Source organism: Carlito syrichta, unplaced genomic scaffold (assembly GCF_000164805.1).
Source record: "Carlito syrichta isolate Samal-C Ts95f unplaced genomic scaffold, Tarsius_syrichta-2.0.1 Scaffold308060, whole genome shotgun sequence".
Classification (NCBI taxonomy): domain Eukaryota; kingdom Metazoa; phylum Chordata; class Mammalia; order Primates; family Tarsiidae; genus Carlito; species Carlito syrichta.
The window spans coordinates 202,034-228,488 of NW_007252156.1; the positions used below are offsets into that span (position 1 = coordinate 202,034).

General features: G+C 40.1%; 1 protein-coding gene across 2 annotated transcripts in view; it reads right to left on the reverse strand.

Annotated features, from left to right (window-relative positions):
* The window catches only part of SULT1C3 (sulfotransferase family 1C member 3), a 100,820-nt gene that overhangs the window by 60,983 nt on the left and 13,382 nt on the right, over window positions 1–26,455 (reverse strand). Inside the window, exons 4-7 of one of the 2 annotated variants that reach the window (XM_021715935.1) lie at window positions 25,467–25,593; window positions 15,158–15,252; window positions 14,840–15,020; window positions 13,057–13,163 (exon numbers count right to left, since the gene is read on the reverse strand). In XM_021715935.1, coding sequence (XP_021571610.1) covers window positions 13,057–13,163; window positions 14,840–15,020; window positions 15,158–15,252; window positions 25,467–25,593 — 510 coding nt within the window. Of the gene's footprint in view, window positions 1–13,056; window positions 13,164–14,839; window positions 15,021–15,157; window positions 15,253–25,466; window positions 25,594–26,455 lie in introns of those variants that run through there. The other variant, XM_008064820.1, reaches the window with a different exon arrangement.

The window sequence follows — 26,455 nt, forward strand, 5'->3', positions numbered from 1 at the left end:
TTTTTAAAAATTTATTGTAGAGATGAGGTCTCGCCAAGTTGCCCAGGCAGGTCTCAAACCTGCGGGCTCAGGCAATCCACTCACCACAGCTTCCCAAAGCGCCGGATGACAGACTGAGCCAAGCCCGGCTCCGCTCTGTCTCTTTCCTGTCCTGAATCACTTTCTAGTTCTCTGCTGGGGGTTTCCTCATCTCTCAGATAAACCACACACACTCAAATTTTTGTCAGAGGGACCCCTTTTTGGGGTGGGGGATGAAGATGGAGATATGTGTCTGAAGAAAACCTAAGAAAAGTAACTGAAAATTATTGAACCTAAGAAGGAGTCTGGTAATGTGGTCATTATGTATGCATACGCATGTGTGAATGTGTGTGTTTCTATGTATTTGTTTCACATATGCAAAATAATCACATATACTCATAATAAAGTTACTTTCCTTGATGTTAGTACTAAAGAAGAGAGTTGGAAAATATAAAGGAGGAAAGAAAATTTCTTTCATGACTACAACAAAAATTTTTAAAAATTAAAATATGTTTATGCCAATAGGAAAATTATTAGAGGGAGAAAATCTTACAAAATACAAATATGTACAATAATTTTCACATGTATGGGGTGAATATTTAATGTTGTAAATATACCACAGATCTAAAAATTATTCTACAAGTTAGAAATACAGTCTAATGTAATTTAAATAAAATTGTGATTTCTTTTTTACTCTTGCATAATATTCCAAAAGTTACATGAAAAAATAATTTTTAAAACTAAACAAAATTCAAATTGGAAAAGAAAAATATGGGAAGAGGGGATCTTATCCTGTCTGAGGGTTGGTGTTCTCATAGATAAATAGTGTAGTGAAAGAGAATTATATGTAATCATAGCTTTAGAAAGAAAAAAGTGGAATGTTAAATTGGTGAAAGGTGAGGTGTTATTTGATTAATGTTGCTGGAAATATTGGGAAAAATTTAGTTAGATTCCTTCATCCTACTGTATATGATTATGGATAGATTGAAGAGTTAATCCCCAGATTCTCTAAGAGTTGGAGGAATGTCTTCCTAATCCTAAAATAAATATGAACAGTTCTAAAAAATTTTAGTTCCTGATTACAAATTATGGAGATTTGAAAAAAGAGAAAATTATCTGCACATAAAATATTGCATAGACATGGTTAAAATATAAACAGAGAAGATTGGGTTAAATTAAATATATACACACAATTATATACAGGATGCCAAAAATGTGTACACATTTTTTTTTTGAGTTGTAGTCTCACTCTGTCTGCCCAGACTGGAGTGCAGTGGCCGCTACCGGCCACTGCAGCCTTGACCTGCTGGGCTGTGGTGATCTTTCCGCCTCAGCCTTCCGAGTAGCTGGAACTATAGGCACGCACCACCACGCCCGGCTAATTTTTTTTTGATTTATTGTAGCGATGAGGTCTCGCCTGCCCAGGCGGGTCTTGAACCCATGGGCTCAGGCAATCCACTCACCTCAGCCTCCCAAAGGTGCACGATTGCAGGCTGAGCCACCGAGCCCGGCAATGTACACATTTTAAGAAAGGAAAAAAATGTATTAAAATTATAATTCTCGATATATACCCAAACAAAAGATGAATACAAGTCATGTTTGACTTCTGCAGTTACAGAGGTGCTCAAAGTGGTTGCCATTAGGGTCCAGACACTTCTGATTATGGCAAATTGAAAGTAATATATAGATAATAGCTGTTAAAATGTGTATACTTTTTTTGGGCACTCCTGGCATATAAAGCATAAACATATCCTGTTTTTCAGAATAATAAGAAAAAAGATGAATACCTCAAAACAGTGGATGCAGCACTATGACAGGCAAATCACTCACACACATGTGCATGCACACGCAAAAATACTTCTGTGGCAGGATGTGGCAAATGCTCAAATATATTTCTTGTATGATGCAGTGAATAAACACAAAAACACATGTAGCTGCTTTGGGATCAGCGGTTGGCCTCATGGCAATCACCTGGGATAACTCCCACTAGCCCAGAGGCAGGAAAGGGGTTGATAGCAGTTCAAGGTATTTCCTTTTGAAAGGCAAGTTGCAACTTTAAAGACCCGCCAGGCACCGGGCAGGTTTTGTTTAAGAAAGGCCAAATGGCCCAGAGACTGGCCATTTCATGGAAATGGAAAACAGTCTTATCTAAAACCCCCCTTTTGAAGTTGACAGTTAACAACCCTGCAGTTCCTGGAAAACAATTGTTCTTTGAAAAATCTAATTTTGCTGGTCTCTGTGGCTCAACCCGTAATCCCATGCCTTTGAGAGACTGAGGTGAGTGGGTTGCCTGAGCCCGCAGGTTCGAGACCCGCCTGGGCAGCGAGACCTCATCTCTACAATAAATCAAAAAATCAGCCGGGCATGGTAGCGCATGCCTGTAATTCCGGCTACTTGGAAGATTGAGGAGGAAAGATTGCCGAAGCCCAGCAGGTCAAGGCTGCAGTGGCCGGGGTGGCCACTGCACTCTAGTCTGGGTGACTGAGTGAGACTCCAACTCAAAAAAAAAAAAAGAAAAATCTAATTTTGTTGAGTACAACCTTGTAAAATTCCAAAGGAAGTATGTAATCACTCAACATGACTCCCTCCTTTACCTAAACAAGGGTATAAGACCTACTTCTCCTGTTCTGGGGTGCTCAATTTGGACGCATTAGACCCTTGGGCCCACTGGGATGGCCAGTGTAATAAAGTGCCACTTCCTATAATAATCTCAGTTTCACTATCTCTATTTTTCCTGCTACGTTTCTGGTGCATTGGCCAGGAAATGGAGAGTTTGGAGACGGTGTGTTGCACCTCCTTTGTCATCGAGGTACGACCTCCAGGGCAATGGGAAGGACAATCTTGCCTGGTGCGCAACGGACCTTTTAATTCGTAGGAGGGAGGCCCCTGCCGCACTGAAGCTCGGACCACGGAAGCACAACAGGAACCCCAGAGGCGAGGAACCGGCACAAGGACGACCACCTGATGGAAAGGACGGAAGGACCACCCGAGGAAAGGGTAGGAATAAAGGCCTTTGCATAGACCTGCCAAGGGATGGCAGAAGGGGAGCTTGACCCCCTCCCGGAGCCCAGTAGTAATCTCCAGCCTGAAGGAAAGGGCTGAAAGGCAGTGGAAGGAAACACTGTCTGAAGATGAACCCGTAAGCTCCTAGGATTAGGACGGAGAGTTGACGAATGTGCTGTGTGAATGAGACGGACGGTGGAGGGCTCCGCATAAAGTTAGTCTGTGTTGGGGGTGTACCAACCTGACAGTTGCTAAGAGGTGTCTGAGATATCTTCGCGAGAATGACTGGAGGGGGACAAAGCGGATGTTTCCCATAACCCCCATTTTCTTATTTGTGTGTGTCTGTCGTTCCAAATCTGCTAAAAAGTTGGTTGAGTTATTATGCTTTGTTTAATGGGACATATCGTCTTTTAAAAACTTGATTGGCGCATGTTTCTTGATGTCATTTTGTGTATCCCTTTATTTGTGTGGTGTTTTCTCCCAACCCGTTGGCACTGTTAAAATTTCTGCCTTTTGTTGTTAAGGTTGTGGAAAAAATGCCTGTTGCGTATAAGAAGTGTTACCGGTTATCTTAAATTATTTCCAGGGACCATGTCCCCTCCCTTCCTTAGCCTGTGTTCTCCTTCAAAAATTCTGAAGGAGCTCATTCTAATCTACCTGTCAAGAAACGAAGAAATGTCTCTTATATGTTACATAGCCTTTTGCTAACTCAGTGTAAGTTAATGCTGGCCTTGGGAAAAAAAAATTGTAATCTTTCTCTGGCAACTAAGGGAATGAATAGACTGTTCTTGTTTTCAAATGCTAAAAGCCAGGTTAGTTGAAAGTAAGTCTGTTTCTAAAGGTGTAGGCCTTGCCTCAGATCGTAATCAACTGGTTGCCCCTGTAAAACTGTCGGGAAGTCTCTTAGAGTCTTGTAATGTATGCTGAGTCCCTACTTTATATTGTAATGCTAAGTAACACTAATGCTTGGTTTTTGGCTATGCCTGACTAGCACACCTCTTACAAGACTGGTAAAGCTTTAAATGCTGAATACTTTGCAGGACATACTGGGGCATGGGAACTGGCCATTCCCACCTGATTAAGTCACCTTGTAAGCTCGGTACTTCACCTAAGGGACAGGTCAAGTACTAGGCACACTCTGTGGCGCATAGAGTGAGGCTTAATCACTCTCATTTGATTGTCCACGTCTTACAACTAAGGCTGCTGTTTAGTAATTCATGAGGATTTTTGACAATTTTGCCAGTCCATAATTAGGAATAAGTAGGAACAGATCATCTTACATCTACGTGGTCTGTTCACTCTAAAAAGTGTTCTTTACCAGGTCATTTTTGTAGACATCATCGGAAAGTCATGAGGTTAAAAAAAAAGGGGAGGGGGCTTCAAGAAAGGCTGAGAACACTCAGTTTGGGAGAAGACATCAGGGTTCCAGGAATTCCTGGCATTGCTGTTTATGACTTTATTTAGTTATTTGTTTTAGAATTCTCCTTTGAGGAATAAATTGCAAGTGTTCAGAGCAAATTCTGGGTTTTCAAGAAACGTGACCAAGAGAGTGTGTAGTGGTCTGTGTCCTTGGATACCCTGATAGGACAGATTTTGAATGATTGGCACAAATTAAAATTACATGGTTTAATACTAATAATAAGTACCTTATTAACAAATCAAATTTGAACTCACTACCAGTTAGCAGATAATAAAATTTGGAAAAGAACAAAACTATCTGGCAATTAAATTCACTTTGTAGACCTAAGGAAAAATAAAATGGTCAAAAGTTCTGTATGCAGAGGCATTTAAAAAATTTATTTCACTACTTTGCAAACAAGAGTATATCCTATAGAATATTAAGTGCCAAACTCCAGAGGCTTAACTCAGGACTAGGAATACCAAACTCCCAATTACAGAAAGCCTCTGAAGTTCTTAGAAACTGAAACATTAAGAAAAAAAAAAGGAAAAGAACTCCAAAATCAGCACCAGCCAGAGGAAAGGTAAACAAATTGGCAGTTGCCACTAACAGCAAAGCTCCAGACGCCCAAAGGAGGCCTGCTAAGGGGAATGGTATCAGCTGCTATGAATGTGGTCAGTCTGGGCACTTAAAGCACAGTTGTTCTTGATGGCCTAAGCCCCCAGGACCTTGTCCAACATCCGGACTAAAAGGCCACTAAAAGAGATGGTGCGGCCTCTCCCGAAGGGGGTAGAGGAACACCTAGCTTGGTGATAAGGGCCGTTGATTAAGCGATGGGCATGGCCCAGTGCAGTGCTCTGTTTGCCATCACCCCAGAGAATCCTTGGGTCTCTATGAATGTGGCTGGGGTCCAAATTCATTTCTTAATTAATACTGAGGCTAAGTTTTTAGCCCTTGTGCTCATACTGAACTTCTTTCTCCTAAAACCTGCTCTCTAGTGGGAATTAAAGGTGTTCCAAAAGCTAAATGTTTCACCTAACAGTTACTAAGAGGTGAATTCAAATTATGACTGTAAAAGGTTATCTTTGAATAAATAAAAGGGAAAGCAAAAAGCAAAGGAAAAATACAGCAAGGTTGTTGGTGTACAAATAAAGTTTTAGTAAGAAAACAAAAAAAGGAAGAATATAAGAAAAAAGATACTTTTATCTAAAAAGAAATCTTATATGGTAAATTTCTGTCCTATAATAAAATAGATAGTTGTCTGACAATTTTTTTAAAAAGGGGTTAAAAAACAAAAATAAAATAGTATAAGTATGCCAAAAATGGTATGAGAAAAGTTAATGAAAAAGTTATATATACAAAAGAAATTCTATAAACAATCTAGGCATAATAAAGTCTTTTCTGAATGCAAGTCTCCAAACATTTTCAGATTTCTCTTCACATTTTATATAAAATTTACTTAAGTGCCTAGTTCAAATTATAGTCTAAAACAATCTGTCAGGCTACCATTATAGTCCAGAAATACAAAAGCTGGTACTTGTAATAAAGCCACAGAAATTAAAGTTTATCATTTAAGTTATATTAACAACTTCAGGCCTTGTAGCTTTTGTACAAAAGGTAATCAGTCACTGACTACAATTGTCAAAATGTAGGCCTGACTTTATTCCTTTTATTGAGCTAGAATCCAGTAATTTCATGCCCACATAATGGTCATGCAAAAATTCCAGCCAGTGCCTGCAAACAATGCCACTGCTGGAACAAATCTGGAAGCCTCAAGTCAGACAGGGAGAGATTTTTGATCTCTGGCTAGGCAGGACTGCGCCCATTATCAGCTCTGAAGACATTACAGAAGACGGACTTTCACCCCTCAGCACCCCAAATGATTATGGGATCGAAAAATCTCTAAAGAATAAATAATTGAGGCAGCGTAGCTAGCACACACTAGACATAAATAAATTTCCTATAGGTAGGTTTTAAAAGGCGTTCAAACGTTTCTGCTGCAGGCGGAGTGGCAACCTATCCCACCCCTTGCCAAATGCCGGGAAAACTCCATCAGATGTAAAACTAGGACAGTACAATCTTTCAATTTGCGAGTTAGCATAATAATCACTAGAAATCCCTTGGAGACATGAGTAAACTAAACATAGGTATTTGGTATTGCATCACTCAGAATCCAAGTCCCCGAAATGGAATTTGTTAAACCTTTGAAATTGTTTAACGGTAGGCCTTTGAAGGAAAGGGGGGCCACAAACACAAATGCTCATAAGAAAATGTGTTGTCTATTTGGGACAAATATTAATCATAGTTTGTAAGCTTATTTCCCTAGAAACTTCCCAAGAGTTTCTTCTTGGACCAGAAGAAACTCAAACATCCCAGGGGAGTAAGTACTGCTAAAAACTGAAGAAAGGAAGAACCCAACCAACAACTGTAAGAAAGGAAAAAAGGACCCTAAGGGTGGTCCTGTTCCTGTACTAGTCTAGAGAATTTAAATACCTAACTTCTCTATCATGATAAAATCCCTCTATGAAGTCTCAAAGGGGGGGGGGGTGAACAAAAGCCCCTGCTATGGGAAAAGGCCCCCAAACAAGCCTTTGAATAAAGTAAACAGGCTTCTCGCCTTTTGAAATTCTTTATGGGTGGCCAACCCCCCCCTCCCCCGTTAAGGCCATATAGGGAGACTTAAAGGAATTAGGAAGTCTTACCCTAAAACAGCAAATGCAAGCCTCAGGTTCAGTCCTAAATGCCATCCATTGTCAAGTCAGAGAACGATAGCCAATCAGTTAAACTACTGATGCCCATTCTTTTAAACCAGGTAATATGGTATGGGTAAAAGAGTGAAATGGGTAACCTCTAAAGCTCCTCTGGAGGGGGCCATTTACTGTTCTTTTGTTTACCCTGACCGCAGTCAAAGTAGCCAAAGTAGTTCCTGGGATCCATTATAGCAGAACAGGACTGGGAGTGCACTGCAGATTCAGCAACACCCCTTAAGCTGACCGTCCGGAAAGTCAAAATTTCTCAAGCCCTGCTCTAGAAGCCTGAGGATACTTCAAGCCCTGCTTTGGTCACACACCGGAGACTGACTGATCCACGCATGGCAGAAGATTAAGGATTCAGCTTAAGGACTCAGCAGACGTTTCTGGTAAGCCATTGTTTTGCTTTGTCAACCTTTATATTTGCCAAACTGTCATTTTAATTGCTGTAAAACTAACTTTATTTGCTGTAGGATTAACAGAGTTGTTCCCATTGAGCATGTTAGAAAAGGGTTTCACTAGCATTCCCATTCTTTCTTATAATAGGGAATGTTCTTGTGCTTTTATGTATTTCTGCCTAATTTGGGTGTTTATCGCTTCCCTCACACACCCAGCACGTATGTGTATAGAAACTATCTGGTCAGACATAAGAGCTTTCCACTGTTATTCATCCTAGCCAGGAGTTTGTTCTGGTGGCCAACAAGGCCTGTCTGGTAGTGGGCATCTGCTTATGCAACTAACTCTTCTGAATGTACTAAAGGGCTATGTTGGACATATAAAAAGGTTGCATATGCCCAGCTTCCAGCATTATGGAAAGGCACATGTACCATAGGAATCATCCAACCAGGATTTTTCCTTCTGCCTAATCCAAGGGGGGATGAACCAGGCCTCCCCCTCTATGAAAGCCTCAAAACACGAGATGCTCGATCCCTCGACCAAGTTCCTAATTTAGGAGGGACCCAGGTTTGGAAAGATGACGAATGGTTACCCCAGAGAATTATAAATACTTGTGGCCCAGTCACATGGGCACACGATGGGAGTCAGAAGTGCTGCATGCCTATGTATATAGGTATATGTGTGTATATATATATATGCTAAATCGCATTATCAGGTTACAAACTGTCTTAAAAATTATAACTAATCAAACAGCCGCGGCTTTTGAGCTTGTTGCTCGGCAGCAAGCCCAAATATGCGCAGCTACTTGTTCAAACCGCTTAACTTTGGACGACCTGCTGGTAGAAAAAAAAGCATGTGGTAAATTTAATAGCTCCAACTACTGTTTGCAAATAAATAATAATGGTAAAGTTATAACTAATATAGCCACCAATGTTAGAAGACTTGCCCATGTCCCGGTGCAAAAATGGCAAGGCATAAAAATAGGCAATTGGTTTAAAAACATGTTCTCGGGTCTGGAAGAATTTAAGTATATTATTGAATCTATAGTCCTAATGGTGGGATCCTGCCTTATCCTCCCTTGCATAGCCCCAATAATTATGAACGCCATTTCTAAGTTTGTGGAAACAGTCGTTAAATGAAAAACTGCGGCCCATATAATGTTAATGCACCAAACTAAGAATGATGATGCTTTAGATCCAAAGGATCAAGCATCAAGGGGGAATGTGGCAGGATGCTGCAAATGCTCAAATATATTTCTTGTATGATTGAGTGAATAAATGCAGAAACACATGTAGCTGGTTTGGGATCAGCAGTTGGCCTCATGGCCATCACCTGGGTTGACTCCCACTAGCCCAGGAGCAGGAAGGGAGTTGGTAGCAGTTAAAGGTATTTCCTTTTGAAAGGCAAGTTGCAACTTTAAAGACCCGCCAGGCACCGGGCAGGTTTTGTTTAAGAAAGGCCAAATGGCCCAGAGACTGGCCATTTCATGGAAATGGAAAAGAGTCTTATGTAAAACCCCCCTTCTGAAGTTGATGGTTTACAAGTCTGCAGTTCCTGGAAACCATTCGTTCTTTAAAAATCTGATTTTGCTGAGTACAACCTTGTAAGATTCCAAAGGAAGTATGTAATCACTCAACACGACCCTCCTCCCTTACCTAAACGAGGGTATAAGACCCCACGTCTCCTGTTCTGGGGCACTCGATTTGGATGCATTAGACCCTCGGGCCCACAGGGATGGCCAGCGTAATAAAGTGCTACTTCCTATAATAGTCTTGGTGTCACGATCTCTCTATTTTTCCTGCTACATTTCAGCACAGAAATGGTACACAATAGCAGAAACTTAACAAGGCAAAACATACACAATAAAAATGAGGAAAAAAAATCTTTGCTCTCAGATTAGCATTAAATAGCAATGAAACTATCCATCACGGGGAAGGTATGGGAAAACTGGTATTCTCATGCACTCCTCCTGAGAGGCTACAGTGGGGAAACCTGTTGACCGAATGTCTGGCTTCTCCCCAGCCTGCAACCAGGATGTGACTCTGAAGGGTGAAGAGTAGCTCAAACCCTCCATGGAGAAATGTGCAGCAGCTTTGTTCCTACCTCCTGTGCGCTTTCATCAAGAGGTTCCCAACCCTCTCACAATTCTTAGCCTTCTATAGCCAAAACACTTTGCCCAAAACACATCAGCCTCTGTCATACAACTGGACTCTCAGAATCATAAACCTTAACACATGCAAAGGCATGTAGGTATTGAAGGGGTCCAGCCCCTTTGCCAGGTTGTGAGATCTCCTGAAGGAGAGATGGATAGGCAAAAGACGAAAACATTATTCCCGGACACCTGCTTCCTGAGCAGATGACATCCTTTATTAGTTAACAGAAAGCTTTTATAGTATTTGTAAAAGGGGCAAGACAAAGAAAATTCCTTCACGTACATATGTTTTAAAAGTTACCACCATCTAGCGGTCTTTAGAAGAAACGAATAAGCCAAAAACACTATCTACTTTCAGTTAATGAGTCTTGAGATAAGTGTAAAAGGAGTTTCACTTAAACTAAACATAATGCATACAAGGTTTACTTTGACTTCGGTTCCACATCACTTGTCTAATTAAAAAAGCCTTAAAATCACTAGTACAAAACTATAGATTGTACCTAGTGATAGTAGGAATATGAAGCCCATTAACTTGACCAAACAACAGTGGCTAGCATTTAAAGAATAACTATGAAAGTCACTTACTGTGAAAATACATACACTAATCTTTACTCTGAATAAACATATGAAGTGAACTAAACATAATGAAATAAAACTAACACAACTAAAATTATTATGGTTGCATAATTGCCAATGAGCTTTTAAGTTTAGGATAATGGTGATTTGGTTGTTTTCCCTTATGCTTGGCAACCTCCTTGAAAACATCTTTGTCTTAAGATAGGCACTGGAGCAATTATTATTATCTTTGAGGCACCAATTTTATCATTGTGTGAACTTAAACTTATGAACTTAAAACAATCTTCAAAGTAGCTATAGCACTAAAACTTAATTAATGACACAAAGTAAAAACCTTGTTAAACATAACCAGAGCCTAATAATTTTTGTCAACCCTCGTACATATGAATATTGATTATATAAACTTGTATGATATTACATTTACCAATTATGAGTAATACATGGATAAAACAATTATCACGTCTAGAATAGCACTGCCAGCAACTTTCTTCAAAAGAGTCCCAAATTACAGTCCTTGAAGTGCTTCAAGAAAGTTCCCAGATGCACAGTTCTTCTCTTTTGGGCTTTTACGACCTTCAAAGTTTTGTAATCGCCTTTCTTGTCCAGGTGTCTTCGTTACTTTTCTCTTATCCAGCAGTGTTTATTTCTAAAGAAAACTCAAAAGAAGCTTTTAATGACATTTCCCAGGCCCCCAAGGTTGCTTTCTGTCTCTAGCTACGTTATCATAAAAGTGTCTGATTAGTATATTATGAATTCAGTGAAAACCCACTCTATAAACGTTTACTTAAAATTTAACTATAGAATTAAGTAAAAACCTTAACGATTAATCTTTATCTTAAGTCTGTGAAGACAGTGTTGTAAATCACCTACATAACTCCTAGATAAGTGTTAGAACTAATAATGAGCTCATAATGAACTTACCATAAACTCGTGCTTCTAAAAACCTTATGTCTGAACACTAAGCTGCATAATTCTAAATCAAATAAGGAGTGAATATACTCATATCATTTTTTACTCAAGCAATATCTAGTAACTTATAACAAAGTGAAAGAAAGCATTCTTGATGTGCTTCAGAGTTTAACCCTTGCAGATGTTAGAAAAGGCCAGGCGGCATCGTGGGAAAATGGGAAAATGAACCATGACATTCTCAGGTTAGGTGTGAGTACTTCGCATAAACATGCCATTTTCTTCTTCCACAACTGCACAGACTTTCTTCAGCCATATCAAACAGCAAAGGTGGAAGACAGAAGGGCCTCAGCTTCCCGGGCTCGCCCTGCGGCCCGGGGTCTTCGGCCCACCGGGACCCTGTCAGTCATGTGGACCTCCAAGGCTGGCTCCCAACAAGGTACGATCCATTGCATGATGAAAACAAACTTTGTATAGTTGGTCATGAGCACTCGAGTCCAAAGGGTGGTACAAGAAATGTTTTATTGACATCGTTCAATTGCTTTTCAGTTAATAGAGAATCGCTGCCAAGTAGAAAAACAAGGTTTCCATTTCCTTTGGGCCCCTTCCTCTTCTGTATACACTGGACTTGGACAGTACCTGGGGCCCAGAGCTTTCTATTCATTATATCTTCTCACTTCTCAAGTTCCAAAGCACACTCGTCCTGTGAACCAGTCTTAAGGTGCGTTGACATGTCAGTGGTAATCAACAAGTCTCTTATTCTTGCTATGCCTTTAAGGAGGACTAGTCGAAATCTCTGGATCAACAACTAGACAGGGAGGTTACCTTGTTCTCTGCATTAGGTTCTCTGTACGTCGTTCCCGGTTACCTTTTGAGATGGTAATAGAAAAGTCTTTTTCTATTTCTCCAACGCTATTTCTGAATTCAAAACTTTCCAAATTCCTCCCTTTTCTGACATGTTCCTTGCTGTCTGGGGGACGGGTATAGCCCTTGTCTCTACTGAAGCTGATTCTCCCTGAGGCCATCTTCCCGGCTGGCATCTGTTCACATCACTGAGGTCTAATATGACAACTGTACTTGGTCATATATAAAGCTATCTTCACTGGAGCATAGTTGAAGCACGGAATTTATAATAAATCTCAGGTTATTTCTATTGTTAGAGTGATGCAAAAGAGACTTGTTACTGAGAGACGAGGCAACGCACAGTTACGGTGCTTTTGTCCCAAATCTCAATTTACCTATCAGAGACATTAAGCAGTTGTACTTATAGCATGGCAGGATTATTGAGGAACATTCACCGCCTGATTTATTTAATTTGAGATTTTTTGTTTAAAAAACCTAAGCACAAATAAAATCTTAGAAAGATGACCTTGCTTTTCCCGTTGATTTAGCTTTTCAGAGGCATTTTATTTAGATTTCTTCCTAACTTGTGATTCTGAAACCTGCTTATCAGCTCTTCTTTCTTGCAGTCAATTATTTATTCATAAAAGGATTACCCTTTCCTAGAAAAGGGGCTCATAAGGCCTACCTCTTATTTTTTGGTGAAATCTGTGTTAGATCATGCATGGGAACGCGTAATGTGATTGTTCTTGCCTTATCTATTATGTACAATGAAACTACTTGTATTTTAAAAATCCCGATGATTCCAACCTCTGCTCTGCACACCTCTGATTTTATGCAGCAGGTTGGTTGATACTTTAAATCATTTTTTAGTGTCATACCAGGCTAGCTATGCCCCTGGGAGACGGGTGTTGAGCGCCTACTCGTTCCACATTCAGTCACAACTGCTTGACCACTAAAAGAGACAGAACCCTTGACACGGTCCCTTTTGTCTTTTTTTTTCCTTCCTCGCAGATCTACACGCAGAAAGTCAGTGTGGTCTCTCCCATCTTCTTCTCAAAATGCTTGTCAAAGCTCTCATTCATAGCCACAGTAAAATGGTTCTTCCAGTCTCCAGGCATCCCTGCAGCACAACAAAGAAGCTTTCAGATGGTCGCTCCACCCCACTCCATCTCACTCTCAACCCTCCCACCACAAGGCACGCCGTACCCTCATGCTTCTTCTTCAAAGCCTGCAGGTCCCACTGAGTGTCCCACCTGGGCTGGATGTTCTGCTTCCTGTCCACAATCAAGCTCTGATGAACCTAACCGACTGTCTACAATTGGTTATCACCATGGACTCCTTGAGGACTTTCTACGCCATCCCCTCAGGGACAGTGAAATATCTTACAAGGCACAATTACTCCACCGGATCAGATCTTTCTTGGTTGAAATTAAAACCACTACATTCCTCATAAATGACACTTGGAAACTAGTGTCCTTCGATGAACTATAGTACTTTGGCAACTCGATCGATGCTGAACTAATGAATTGTTTCTCTGAATTTCCCCAGCGCTTTATTTGTACTGATTTTCTATGCTTGGGGAAGAAATTTGATCTGAAGTGTTTGACAATAATAATATTGTATTATGGATTCTAACTTGTAGCCAATAAATTAGGCTATTCAGTAATGGATGAGATCAAAAGGTGATTTTGACCTAGTCAGATGCACTGGTATTTGGGACTCACTGGCATAGCCCTTACCTTGCTTTCTTAACATGAACTGTTTGCATCTATTTCTCTGTTTATATAGACTGTTAACTTCTTGATGACATATATAATGTTTCATTTATTCATTCATGAACTTACACAGCAGGTGTTTACTGAGAGCCTGTGAAGTATGGGCCCTCTGCTAGGTACCCATGGAAGAAAACTGAGCATGATATTCTCTTCTGGGCAATCTATAGGCTACCATGGACATTCACTTGAAAACCAGTAGTTATAAAGCTGAAAGGTAGGTGCTAAGCAAAAGATCTGAGCAATGTCAGCAAAGGACCAAAGGAGAAAGTGTTCAAAGCTGCACAGAGGATGCAGGAGACTTCAGGGAGGAGGTTACAGTTGAGTTGGATTTAATATTCACAAAAGATGGTGTCTTCTAAGTGGCCAGCACCATCAGCATCATCTGACGACTTGCAAGAAAGGCAAATTCTTGGGCCACTCTCAGAACTGCTGCCTCAGTCTCTGGGAGTGGGGCCAGCGGTCAGAGTTTAGCAAGGCCTCCAGGGGACTCTAATGTACACTCCAGTCTGAGGACCTCTCAGTGGCATTGACTTTAATGAACTTTTTTATTTTTAATTTTTTAAATTGAACTTTTACTGAAGGCAGAGGGAGCAGAGAGTCTTACTTAGAATGAAATGTATAGATTCTTCCTGAAAATTAATTATAAAATTATTTTAGCTTACAGGACAGTTTATTATGATTTTTATTTTATTTTGAGTTGGAGTCTCACTCTGTCGCCCAGACTGGAGTGCAGTGGCCGCTCCCTGCCACCGCAGCCTTGACCTGCTGGGCTCCGGCGATCCTTCCGCCTCAGCCTTCCGAGTAGCCGGAATTACAGGCGTGAGCTACCATGCCCGGCTGATTTTTTTTTTTATTTATTGTGGAGAGGAGATCTTGCTGCCCAGGCGGGTCTCGAACCGGCGGGCTTAGGCAATCCACTCACCTCAGCCTCCCAAAGGCGTGGGATTACAGACTGAGCCACCGAGCCCGGCAGGGCAGTTTATTTTTAAGAGCTGTATCAAATAAAAGAAATATCACCAACCTTTCCTCATGAAAGGTGAGACGGTGAAATCGTATATGGAGGAAGGTACAGTGCTTTGGTTGGCCATGGGATTCTTCTTCATGACATCAAAAGATGTGTGGTGGATAATCTTGTTTATCACATCTTCCGACAAAGTTTTCTCCAAGAATTCCAGCACCTTGTGAATCTCATGTTTTGGATTCTGACCATGGGGGAAAAGGCATTACAAAGTGAGCCAAAAATAGAAGAGGTTGGCCAATGAAATAGAGAGATTGGTCAATCCAAATGACATGGTGGGAGGTTTGCTGGTTCTGGCCTTCAAGGGTCAGGGCCACTTACCTTTTTGACATCTTCATAGAAGAGGTAGAGAATTTGGTGCTTGTCTTTGGCAGCCCACCAGCCTTTCACATGGTCATACCAGGACCCATATGCCACTGGAAGAGGTCGAAGCACTGTTAGTTCTTGTACTGTGGCTAAACCCCAAGTTTCTGTAACTTTCATTCGGCTCACTTAGTGATGGGGAAGCAATTTTCTACCAATAAAAGCTGTCCGTCTTTGCAGTGCATAGCAGAGATTTACGGTACACATGCATTATATGTGTATATAATGCTTTGCCCACATAGACCATGTCTTGGCACTCACTTGACATCGGTTGGGTAGTCCCCTGTTCCTGGTAAACTGTACTAAGCTTCAAATTCCACGACTGGCTCAGGCAGCTCAGTCTCTGGGATCGGGTCCTCCTGCTACTCTCCCATACAGCTGTGCTAGGCAGTTGGCAAGTACACAATCAGAAAGAGAGGCCACGGAGGCAGAAAGAGGTGCCACCGAGGAGAGCGTCTGTTTCCACCCAAGGGCTGTGTCTGCTTGGCAAACATGGAATGCCTTTCCTTCTCAGCGGTCGGTTGGGGAATGAGTGGACCCCCGAGTTAGCCAGCGCCATCATTTTAATTCGTCACAGGGATGCTTTAGTGCCCCTGAGAGAGTGGCGCTTGTGACAGCTTCCTGGCTTGGCTCTAAGCAGTCATGATAATCACAGTAATCATTTTATGAGTATTTGCTAAGGTGAGAGGATTGCCTGAACCCCAGAGGTTTGAGACCAGCCTGGGCAACCTGGTGAGACCTCGTCTCTACAATAAACCAAAAATAAGCTGGGTGTGGTAGCGTGCACCTGTCGTTCCAGCTACTTGGAAGGCTGAGGTGGAAGGATTGCCTGAGCCCAGCCGGTTGAGGCTACGGTGGCCGTGAGCATGTCACTGCACTCCAGCCTGGGCGACAGAGTGAGACTCCAACTCAAAAACAAAAATAAAAACAAAAAACAAAAGACTTATTTGAAATATTGTTTCATGATGTAATACATGTTTCTAAAAACTAGGATGCATATTAATACATTGTTGGTACATTAAAGAGTTCAGAGTTGCTTGCTTTCTAGGTTTGCCCTAGAAATTAAGACTAATATGAGTTAGGAATTCTAATTAGCATATGTAACTAACAAAGCGTACAAAGAGAAAATTAAGATGTGTTTTAGATGATAAAAATTATATGAAAGGCATAATGTTTTTTTTGAGAAAAAAGAATAATTTCATCTGAATTAGGAGGTAATTTTTAAAAAGTAAACTTATCAAGAAAATAGAAACAATGCAGAAAACAAGTAAAGAGAGATATACGAAGAAAGTTGTAAACATGAAGGTGCATTTTTGGCAAAAAAATTAAAAAGAATAATTTTTTAGAATAATTTTTTATATGAGAACAAATATTGTGCTTTATATGAGAACAAATAAAAATGGAAAGGGAAAAAAGAAAGTAAATTTTTCTCCAAAATGATATGACTGGCTCTTTCTTTTTTTTTTGAGTTGGAGTCTTACGAGAACCGATAGGACAAAACTGAAGGCTTAAGCAAGTGGTAGAAGGTTTTATGAAGTTGTAGGAGAGCTGAGAAAATTATGGAAGGTTTGTGAAGAGTGAATTTTTTGGAAGGAAATTTGTATGTTGACCTAAATTTAGATGGAAATTTCTTGTGTTTCTAACTATTGAGCTTAGGTGTCAAAAATGCACAAATACTGTATGATATTACCTGTGGGCTTGTTATCTATGGCTCTGGTAGCTCTAGTGTTTTAACATGTTTGCTTTCTATACTTAGTTTGTTGAGAGTATTATTCATGAGGGAATGCTGAATGTTGTCAAATGCTTTTTCTGCATCTATTCAGATGATCATATGGTTTTTGTCCTCAATTCTATTTATGTAATAAATCACAGGTATTGATTTGTATTTGTTGAATCAACTTTTATCTCTGGAATAAAATCCACTTGACGGTGGTGTGTCTTTGTATTTTTGATGTGCCACTGCATTTGGTTTGATGAGCATTCTTTTGAGGATTTTTATCTGTGTTCATCAGAAATAGTTTTGTTTTGTTTCTGGTACGTCCTTTGTCTGACCTTGGTATCAGGGTGATACTGGTTTTCTAGAATGAGTTACAGAGGATTCGTTCACCTCCTTTTCTGGAACAGTTTCAGGAGGATTGGTATCAATCCTTCTTTTATACATGTGGGAGAGTTTGGTTGTGAATCTATCCGTTCCTTTTTTTGTAGGGATATTCTTCATTACTGATTCGCTCTCACTACTCATTATTGGTATGTTCGGAATTTCTGTTTCTTCCTGGCTCAGTCTTGGGGGGTTGAATGTTTCCAGGAGTTTATCGATTTTTTTCTAGGTTTTCCAGTTCGTGGGTAATAATTTTTCATAGAAGTCTCTCGTCTTCTTTGTATTTCTGTGATTTCAGTTGCATGATTTCCTTTATCATTCATGATTATGCTTATCTAGATCCTCTATCTTTTTTTCTTTGTTGGTCTAGCTATTAATCTATCAATTTGTTTATCTTTTAAAAAGTCAACCTTCCACGTTCTTGATCTTTTGTATTGTGTTTTTGGTCTCAATTCCATTGAATTCTCCTCTGATCTTTGTTATTAAATTTGATTGGCTAGCTTTGGGTTTTGTTTTTTGTTGTTTTTCTCATTCCTTGAGGTGAAACATGAGGTTGCTAAATGGTGATCTTTCTATTTTTAGTAGGCATAATAACCTATAAAATTCTCTTAGCACGACTTTTGAGAGGTTTTCTGAGAGGTTTTGGATTGTTGGGTTTTCATTTTCATTTGTTTCCACAACTTTTAAAATTTCTATCTTGTCATTGACCCAAAGATTGCTCAGGAACGTACTGTTTAGTTTCCATATATTTGCCTAGTTTGGAGAGTTCCTTTCTGGATATTGATTTTTAGATTTATTCTATGATTTGAGAAGATACTCAATATAACTTCAGTTTATAAAAGATTATTGAGATTTATAATCTATGGTCTATCTTGGGGAATGTTCCATGCACTGATGAGAAGAATGTACAATATGTGGTCGCTCGGTAGAATGCTCTGTAAATGTCTGTTAGTCTAAATTGCAAATGAGGCTAGAACACCAATTAAATCCAGTGTTTCTTTGTTCATTTTCTGTCTCTATCCATCTAATGCTGTGAATGGGATGTTGAAGTCCCTCACTATTATTGTATTGCTTTTTATCTCTACCGCTAGGTCTAGTAATATTAGTTTTATGACAATGAGTGCTTCAGTTTTGGGTGCATACATATTTAGGATTGTTATATTTTTTATTGGATTTATTTATTTGCTTTTATATACTGACTTTCTTGTTCTTATTTCTTTGTTTTTGTTTTAAAGCCTGGCTTATCTGATAAATATAGCTACTTCTGCTTGCTTTTGGCTCCTTTTTGAGTGGAATATCTATTTTTACCTCTTCACCTTTATGCTGTAGGTGTCTTGACCAGTAAGGTGTCTTGACCAGTAAGGCAGCATATATTTGGATCATGGTTATTTAAGCCATTGTGCCAGTCTATATCTTTTAGTGGAATATTTGGACCATTTACATTCAGGTTAATATTGGTATGTGGGATTTTTTTTTTTCTGTCACAATGTTAATTCTTATCTAGTGGAGTTTTTCTTTTTTCTCTGTTTGCATTTGTGTTTTGGTGGCCGTCGAATTTGTTTTTTGTTGCCAGTTGATTTCTTTCTCTTTGTTTATTGCATAATTACTGTGAGTGGTATACTTCCACGTGTTTTTATAATCGTGAATCTTGACTTTTCATTTCCATGTTTAGAATCCCTTTGAGCATTTCTGGTAATGATGGGCTAGTGGTGAGAAATTCCCTCAGCGTTTTCTTCTCTGAGAAAGACTTCATTACTTTATTTCTCCTTCATTTCTGAATCTTATTTTATTAAGATATAAAATTCATAGTGGATGGGTTTTTTAAATAAGTACTTTGAAAATAGCACTGCAATCTCTTTTGCTTGTAAAGCTTCTGCTACGTCTATTGTTAGTCTGATGAGGCTTCCTTTATGGGTTTCTAGACACTTTTATTTTGCTGATCTTAGTATTTTTTACTCCAAGTTGACTTTAGACAGCCTGTTGAGTGTATGTCATGATGAACTCTGTCTTGCAACATATTTTTCTAATGCTTGTTGGGCCTTTTCTGCTGTATGTCTAAGTCTCTGGTTAGATAAGGGAAGTTTTTATTAATTATTTCCTCAGATAGGTTTTCCCAAATTTTAACTTCTTCTCTTTCCTTGGAAATATCAGTGATTTGCACTTTTGATTACTTTCTGGAGTTCCATACTTCTCAAAGTCTGTATTTCTTTTTTAAGTATTATTTTGACTGTACTTATTCAAAAACTTATTCAGGTTCTGAGATCCTCTCTTCTGCTTTGTCCATTATATTTTAAAGTTTTCAAATGTATTTTTAATTTCTTCAAATAACTTTTTATTTGCAGAAGTTCTGTTTTTTTTTAAAAGGTCCTGAATTGATTTTCTTTCTCTTTTTTTTGTATTGGTTTTCAGATTTTTTTATGTCTCATGATTTCTTTAAAATCAATATATTGAATTCTTTATCTGACAAACCAAAAATTTCTTTTTGGTTAGGATCCATTCCTAGACAATTCCTTTGTTCCTTTGGGGGTATCATAACATCTTGCATTTTCATATTTTCAGTACTATTACACTGATTTCCTTGCATCTGGAGAAACAGCCACTTCTTATTTTTGAACTTAGTTTCGTTGGAGCAAGATGTGGGTGGATCTTTCTTTTCCTGGGTGGATGTGACTAGGACGTACATTGAGTAGGAGTATTTGGCTTTGCTTTCTAGGTGTGCTGGGTGGCAAAACTGCATGATTTCCTTGGTGATCAATAACCGCAGTGCAGGAGCTTTTTCAAATGCTGGTTGTTTTGGCTGTGTGCCCGGTGCATGAGTGGGTTCACAACCTCCTGGGTAGCCAGGATGACGTGGTTCATGGCGGTAGGAGAAGTTGTGAGAAGCTTGTCTTTTTCCAAGGGCTGTGCACTTGCGTCAGGTGGTGTTATGATGGGCTGTGTGGTTCGATCTCGAGACCAGCAGATGATACTTTCAGGTCCCAGCTGGCTGTGGGTATTCCAGTAGCGTTTATGACTGACCTTTTGATAACCAGTAGAAGTCCTTGGATGTCCCGGGTGGTGGGTGAGCTCCAGAACACTGAAGAGCCTGTGTCCTACCCCTGTCTTCGAGAGGGTGGTGAACCTGGATGGAGCCAGACCCTGAGAGCCTGCACTCAGGCACACCCCAATTATGAGGGAAAGCTCCAGCCCTGATAGAGGTTGCGGGGGAGTCCTCAGGTTGCTAGCAAATTGTTTAGATCATGGATGACTGATGACACTGCTGAGGTCTTGGCACAGGAAGTGAAGAATGGTCTTGGCGCCATGGCCTTGGCAGGCAAGAGTGGGATCTTGTTTCTTCTCATGCCCCGTACCAGTACTAGATACTGCAGTATGCATCTAGGCTGCCCATAAGAGATGCCAGGCCGGTGGCTGAACACCAGACCTTGTGGCAGCTGACAGTGGCTGTGGTGTGACGTCTCCACCTAGTGTGAGTCTCCCAGTGTGGAAACTCACAGCTCTCAGGCTCGCCTGCTCCCTGTAGCTACAACCTGAAGCTCTGTGCAGAGAGGGGGTGTCCTTAATGTGCTGCTGTCAGTCGCTATTCTGGTTGTTATCTTAAAATGCTTTAAGTAACAGAAATCACTAAATTTCCTTGTCAGCTGTGGAATTTCATTGTACTTCTAACTAGGACTATTCCAAGTTTTTGCTGCCCACAGTTATTGCTTTGATTTTTCTCTAAAAGCATTTGCAATCAGATTCCCGAAAAGACTCTAACAAGTACTCTTATAAACAGGTTCCCAATAACTTTAAAGTTAGTGGATTAAATAAAAATTTCCTGAATTCTATGAAGAAACGGATAGGTTTTGAAACTGCCAGTCAAAATTAAGTGAAACAAAAATTAATGACATGACATTGATGATCTAATAAAGGTGTTTTTATGACGTGTGTTTCAAACATTGCCTTTTTTTTTACTGAAATGCTTTGTTTTTCCAATTTAAGGAAACTTTCTTTGTTATGCTATCTATAGTTTGCAGAGATTTGCTAAAGTATACTTGTGTGAACAGAAGTGAAATACTTTTTCTCCCTGTTTATTCCTTCAAAAATTTGGAAACTATTTGTGAATATTTTTAATTTATGACAATATATTTGCATCCATAAATCCATAAAAATTGACTCTCTTTCTAACTGGATACAATTGAAAACATTGGCCATATCACCATGGTTTTTATCTTGGATGTCATATTTAAATTGTTTAAAGAGACTGGGGCAAAATTTGAAGTCTGCTTTGGTTTAGCTTCATAATGAGGTTTCTAAATCTGAGATTCCTATGTGACCAGTGACTATTCTTGCTACACCTGTTTAAATAATTAAGCAAAATTTGATAAAGGTAAACTTATTGTACAAAGAAACTGGTCTTACTCGGACTATCTGTGGTAAAAATTGGGATAACTGTTGAGCAGAAGGTTATGTTTGTAGGGAAAACTACAAAACTTTTAGTCGATTGTACATTATTTCTCAGTCCTTGTTATCTACTTACCTGCCTGCAGACTGGATTCGATTCTGAATCCTCCCAATTTCTCTGGTATATAGATACACCTCACTAATTTTTTTTTTTGAGTCGGAATCTTGTTCTATCGCCCAGGCTGGAGCGCAGTGGCACGCTCACAGCCACTGTAGCCTCGACCTGCTGGGCTCAGACTATCCTTCTGCCTCAGCTTTCCAAGTAACTGCAGAAGCATGCCACCACATCCAGTTAATTTTTTGATTTATTGTAGCGATGGGGTCTTGCCAAGTTCCCCAGGCTGGTCTCAAACCCGTGGGCTCCGGCAATCCTCTCGCCTTGGCCCCACAAAGTGCTGGCCACACCTCACTAATTCAAAACAAGAATACAGCTATTCCTGAGTCCCTATAAGGTGAAAATAAATCAACTTTAAGGAGCAAATCTCATTCCTGACTATAGGCCACACAGAAAGTTTACCAAAATACTCGATGCCATAACCATAGACTTCAGACTGCAAAGGAGGTCCAGAATTTGATGGCTTCACACTGTAGACAGCTTTAATAAGACATTGAAACAAGACTCCACATAATAACGAAAGTTTTAATGCCAAACTTTTTCCCTTGACGGGATAACGGCACAGTTAAAATTTCACGATCCACACTAAGAGTGACTTGAAATGTTGACTCTGTCATGCCAAATCTAGATCTCTACTCCACCTAGTGGTTAAGTCTGGCAACATGTCAACATAGCATTTGGTTTAAGATGTTCTTTCTTAGTGGTCCCTTTTAATAATGCTCTCTAATTTAGCCCGGTTATGGGATATTAAATAAAATAAAAAAAAACCCCTGTTAACCCAACTTCCTAAAAAGAAAGAACAGGATCAATGACCACAACAGATCTCATCCAGTTCCTTTTAATTCATTCTAAAAAAGTCTACCCATTGGTTACCCTTTGGCTAAGTCTCTCCATTCAAAAGCAGTGTACAACCTGGTTTTGCTATGTTCTTGTTGGTGCTGCTGTGTATTATTTCCTTTTAAACCTTATGTCCAGTTCCTGTTGAAGCGCTGCAGAAACAGAAACAACACTCCTACCAGAATAAGGCTGGCCTGCTGCTTCAAAATAATAGCCAACACCTTTTGAACTGACAAAATTGAACTGAACAACGAATGCTAGCCAGACTTATCCTGAGAACTACGCTTCAAAACTTCCTTCTTGTTCGAATGTGGCTGACAGGGATTCAATACCGACTCAAAATTGCTGGCCGTCTCCCCGCAGGAGATAGGCCCGTCTCAGCACTGGAGGACATTTCAACTTAATTACAGGGTGAGTGATCAGTGATGCTTTTAAAGAAAGATTTTGAACGAAAGGGAAAAATGTGAATGTTGTCAGGATCAAAATGCAGTTACTTGTGTTAAACTCCCACAAAAAAACAATAAAGAAAGCCAGGAAGCCCAGGAAGGGGAGCTGTCCCTCACACATGCCTGTGATAAGAATTATCACAAAGAATCCGTGGACTATTATGCACATATGTCTGTAGCAAGAGCTTTTAAAAAGGACTTTTCAAACTGCTGCTTGCTCAACTTGAGTCACAAAAGCAGCTAGCTGGACGAACGTTGATACTTGCCTGAAGCCGGGTCTCCACTAATGAACTAGCATCTACTCCTGTGATAGCCCCTGTAGTTTTGTTGTTTTTGCTTCAGGACAAATTTAAAAGCTTCCCCTTGTCTCAGCATCTTTTGGTATGCCTATGGTCCTTAAAGCCCGTCTATGCCAGATTTGCAAATTTCCTGCACTGTTCGCGTTCAGCCCCCTGCTGCTACAATAAAATGCTATAATTATGCTTCTTTTTATTGTTTGAAACTTAATCCGGGATTAGGGGATTTTTACCTCTGTCCCTACATTTACACCCCAGATGGCCTGCCTCAATTTACACTTGTATCCAATTTTGGAAAATAATATTTTTCTTTTTTTTCAAGGTTCCTAGGAACCTTTTTTAAAAAAATATTTTCCTAGGAAATATAAAAAATATATATATTTTCCTAGGAAAATATTTTTTTCTAACAGGTTTCCTGGCGGAGGCCATGACAATCCAGAACTCCGCATGGGAGCCGAATGAAGACACCCTTCTGGAAGGCAAAGCCCCAGAAGGATGCGTGTGTGTGGCAAAGCCCCGCGGAAAGTCTTGAGGAGAGTTCTACATGAATGTCCTATGACTCATGGCCGCCTGTCTGTTCCCATTATATTGTTATGCTTATGCCTTACAGGAATCATATGCTTAAATCTCCCCTGGGGAAAGAACGCTGACTAAAGTTAAGGATTACATCATCTATAATGTCAACAATAAAGCAGTGAATGTTTCACCATTGGCCATGCCTCAGGAAATGCAAATAGCAACCCAACGGGTCACAATGACCCAGCCAATTACTCCAAAGCCTACTGTGCCAAACTGTACTTTTAACTGTTCTACTTTATGTTAAAACTACGGTATCAAGAAATGACAGAAACTGAGGTACAAACTGAGGCAAACACAGTTAAGCCATACAAACAGCACCAGAGTAGCCACAAGTTTAAAGCTTTGAAACAATAGCACAAACCCTGGCCGACGGTTAGAGCAGGCCCCCATAGAGGCTATAATATGAATGGCAGAATTTGGTGGGCACCTAGAGGAAAGAGTAGTATGCAAAACCTAGAATGGCTTGACCCTCCACTACCTTATACAGGTGCATCTGATGATGATATGGTTAGAAGAGTCTGAATAGATGAAAGATATGTTAAGTAGAAAAACTTATCTTTATAGGAAAAAATAAAACGCAGCGGGCCCCCTCGGTGCCTGCTTTCTAAAACCCAAAGGTCAGCACTTACTAAAAAGTGAAATGATTGGTATATATAAATAAAATTATAGACACTACCTCATCACAATCACAGACAGCGACCTTTAAATTAAAACTACATAAAGGTTATATGCCTAACACCTTTATATCTATATAGACTATTTACCTTTATAAAGCATAAGTTTTACTTTCCACTTGCTAACCCTTTGACTAATATTAACCTTGCCCTTTCCGTAAGTTACCACTTCCAAGAACAGCTAGCTTCTTATATGTAGACATTATTAAACCGTATAATTATGCAAAAATCATAAGAACTGTGAAATCATTAGTACGTCATACAATCGTTTAGATACGTTTTGATTGTTAATTTTTTCCTTTACTGTTAACTTTCTGCTAAGTGGGTGCCAAAAATTACGATATAAATAAATCAGCACTGCCATGCTTCAGTGCCAGAGTGTCTGAAAAGAAACTCTGGTCACGACTCTTCCTTCCCTCGCCTCATCACGCCTCCTTCTCGGGTCCCCGTGAACCCCCCGGAGCTGGCCTCTGACAGTTTCCCCAATCGCAGGTCCCCAAGATAGGATATCGTCACTCAGCATCGTCTTTGGTTCCATCCTCTGCCAAATTCTAGAGGACCTTATCAGACCTGATCTTCTGAAGGTGGGTAGTCTGCACTCATCTTGACCACCCTCATCTTTGGGGAACACTGTCTGCGACATTTCTCAGTGTGTCAGCAACATGTCTAGGAAGAAACGCGACTCAGAGCCCCTGTTTCTTTGACCAGGCCTGACTCTGTCACGTACTAACCGTGTGTTAGTAGGAAGCCCCTCAAACTACATCAAAGGAGTTTGCACTCACCTTCTCCTGACATAAATTTCTGACAAAATTCCTCCAGGCTCTTAGGATCAGGCAATAATGTGGTCATCCTGTGATAGTGGTAGTAAGACACCAGGCAGTCCTTTGCGTTTCTGGCCACATAGATGATCTGAAACCAAGAAGAGGGAAGGAGACCGGAGAGAGAAAAGTAAGACGGAGGGGAAATGCTGTAGGAGGGTGTTCCAATACAATAGCTACACCTCATAAGCATATAATATTTAACGCATTTTAAATGTATTTATAAAAATATTAAATAAACGGAACCTCTGTGATTCTGAACTCTGATGGACATGAGGACTGCCAAGAGAAAGAGTTGCCCACGTTTAGAGTAGTCATACAGCATGTCGAAAGATGAATACAACGCTAGGACAGTACTGTGAATGGTGATGGAAGTATGATCATCGCAGGAGGAAGTGACAGAGCATTCCTGGGCATTCAGGGAAGGAGTCATGGCACGGTGAGTTTCAGCCATAGCTCCATGAGTGGACAGGCAACTCTCGCTTCACAGCTGTGGAAAGGTTAGGGAATGAAAAAGCGTTTCATACCACATAATACCTACCATGTAATCGACTCCCATGGATGCCAGTCTTTGGTAAGGAGAGAAGGGGAACTATCCTCTACTTGATGAGGTGACAGATTTAGAGAATTTGAGGGCTTCCTATGAATACACGGTTAGTACATGACGGTGTCAGGCCTGGTTAAAGAAACAGGGGCTCTGAGTCGAGTTTCTTCCTAGGCATATTGCTGACACACTGAGAAATGTCTCAGAGAGTGTTCCTCAAAGATGAGGGTGGTCAAGTTAATGCACACACACACACACACACACACACACACACACACACACACTAGTAAAAATGACAAACACCAAAATAACACGATTAGAAGACAAACTAGAGTACATTAAAAAGAGATGTTGACATTTCTGATGCTGCTTATAACTTCATTAGAACTTTTTTTGTCTTTTATTTATT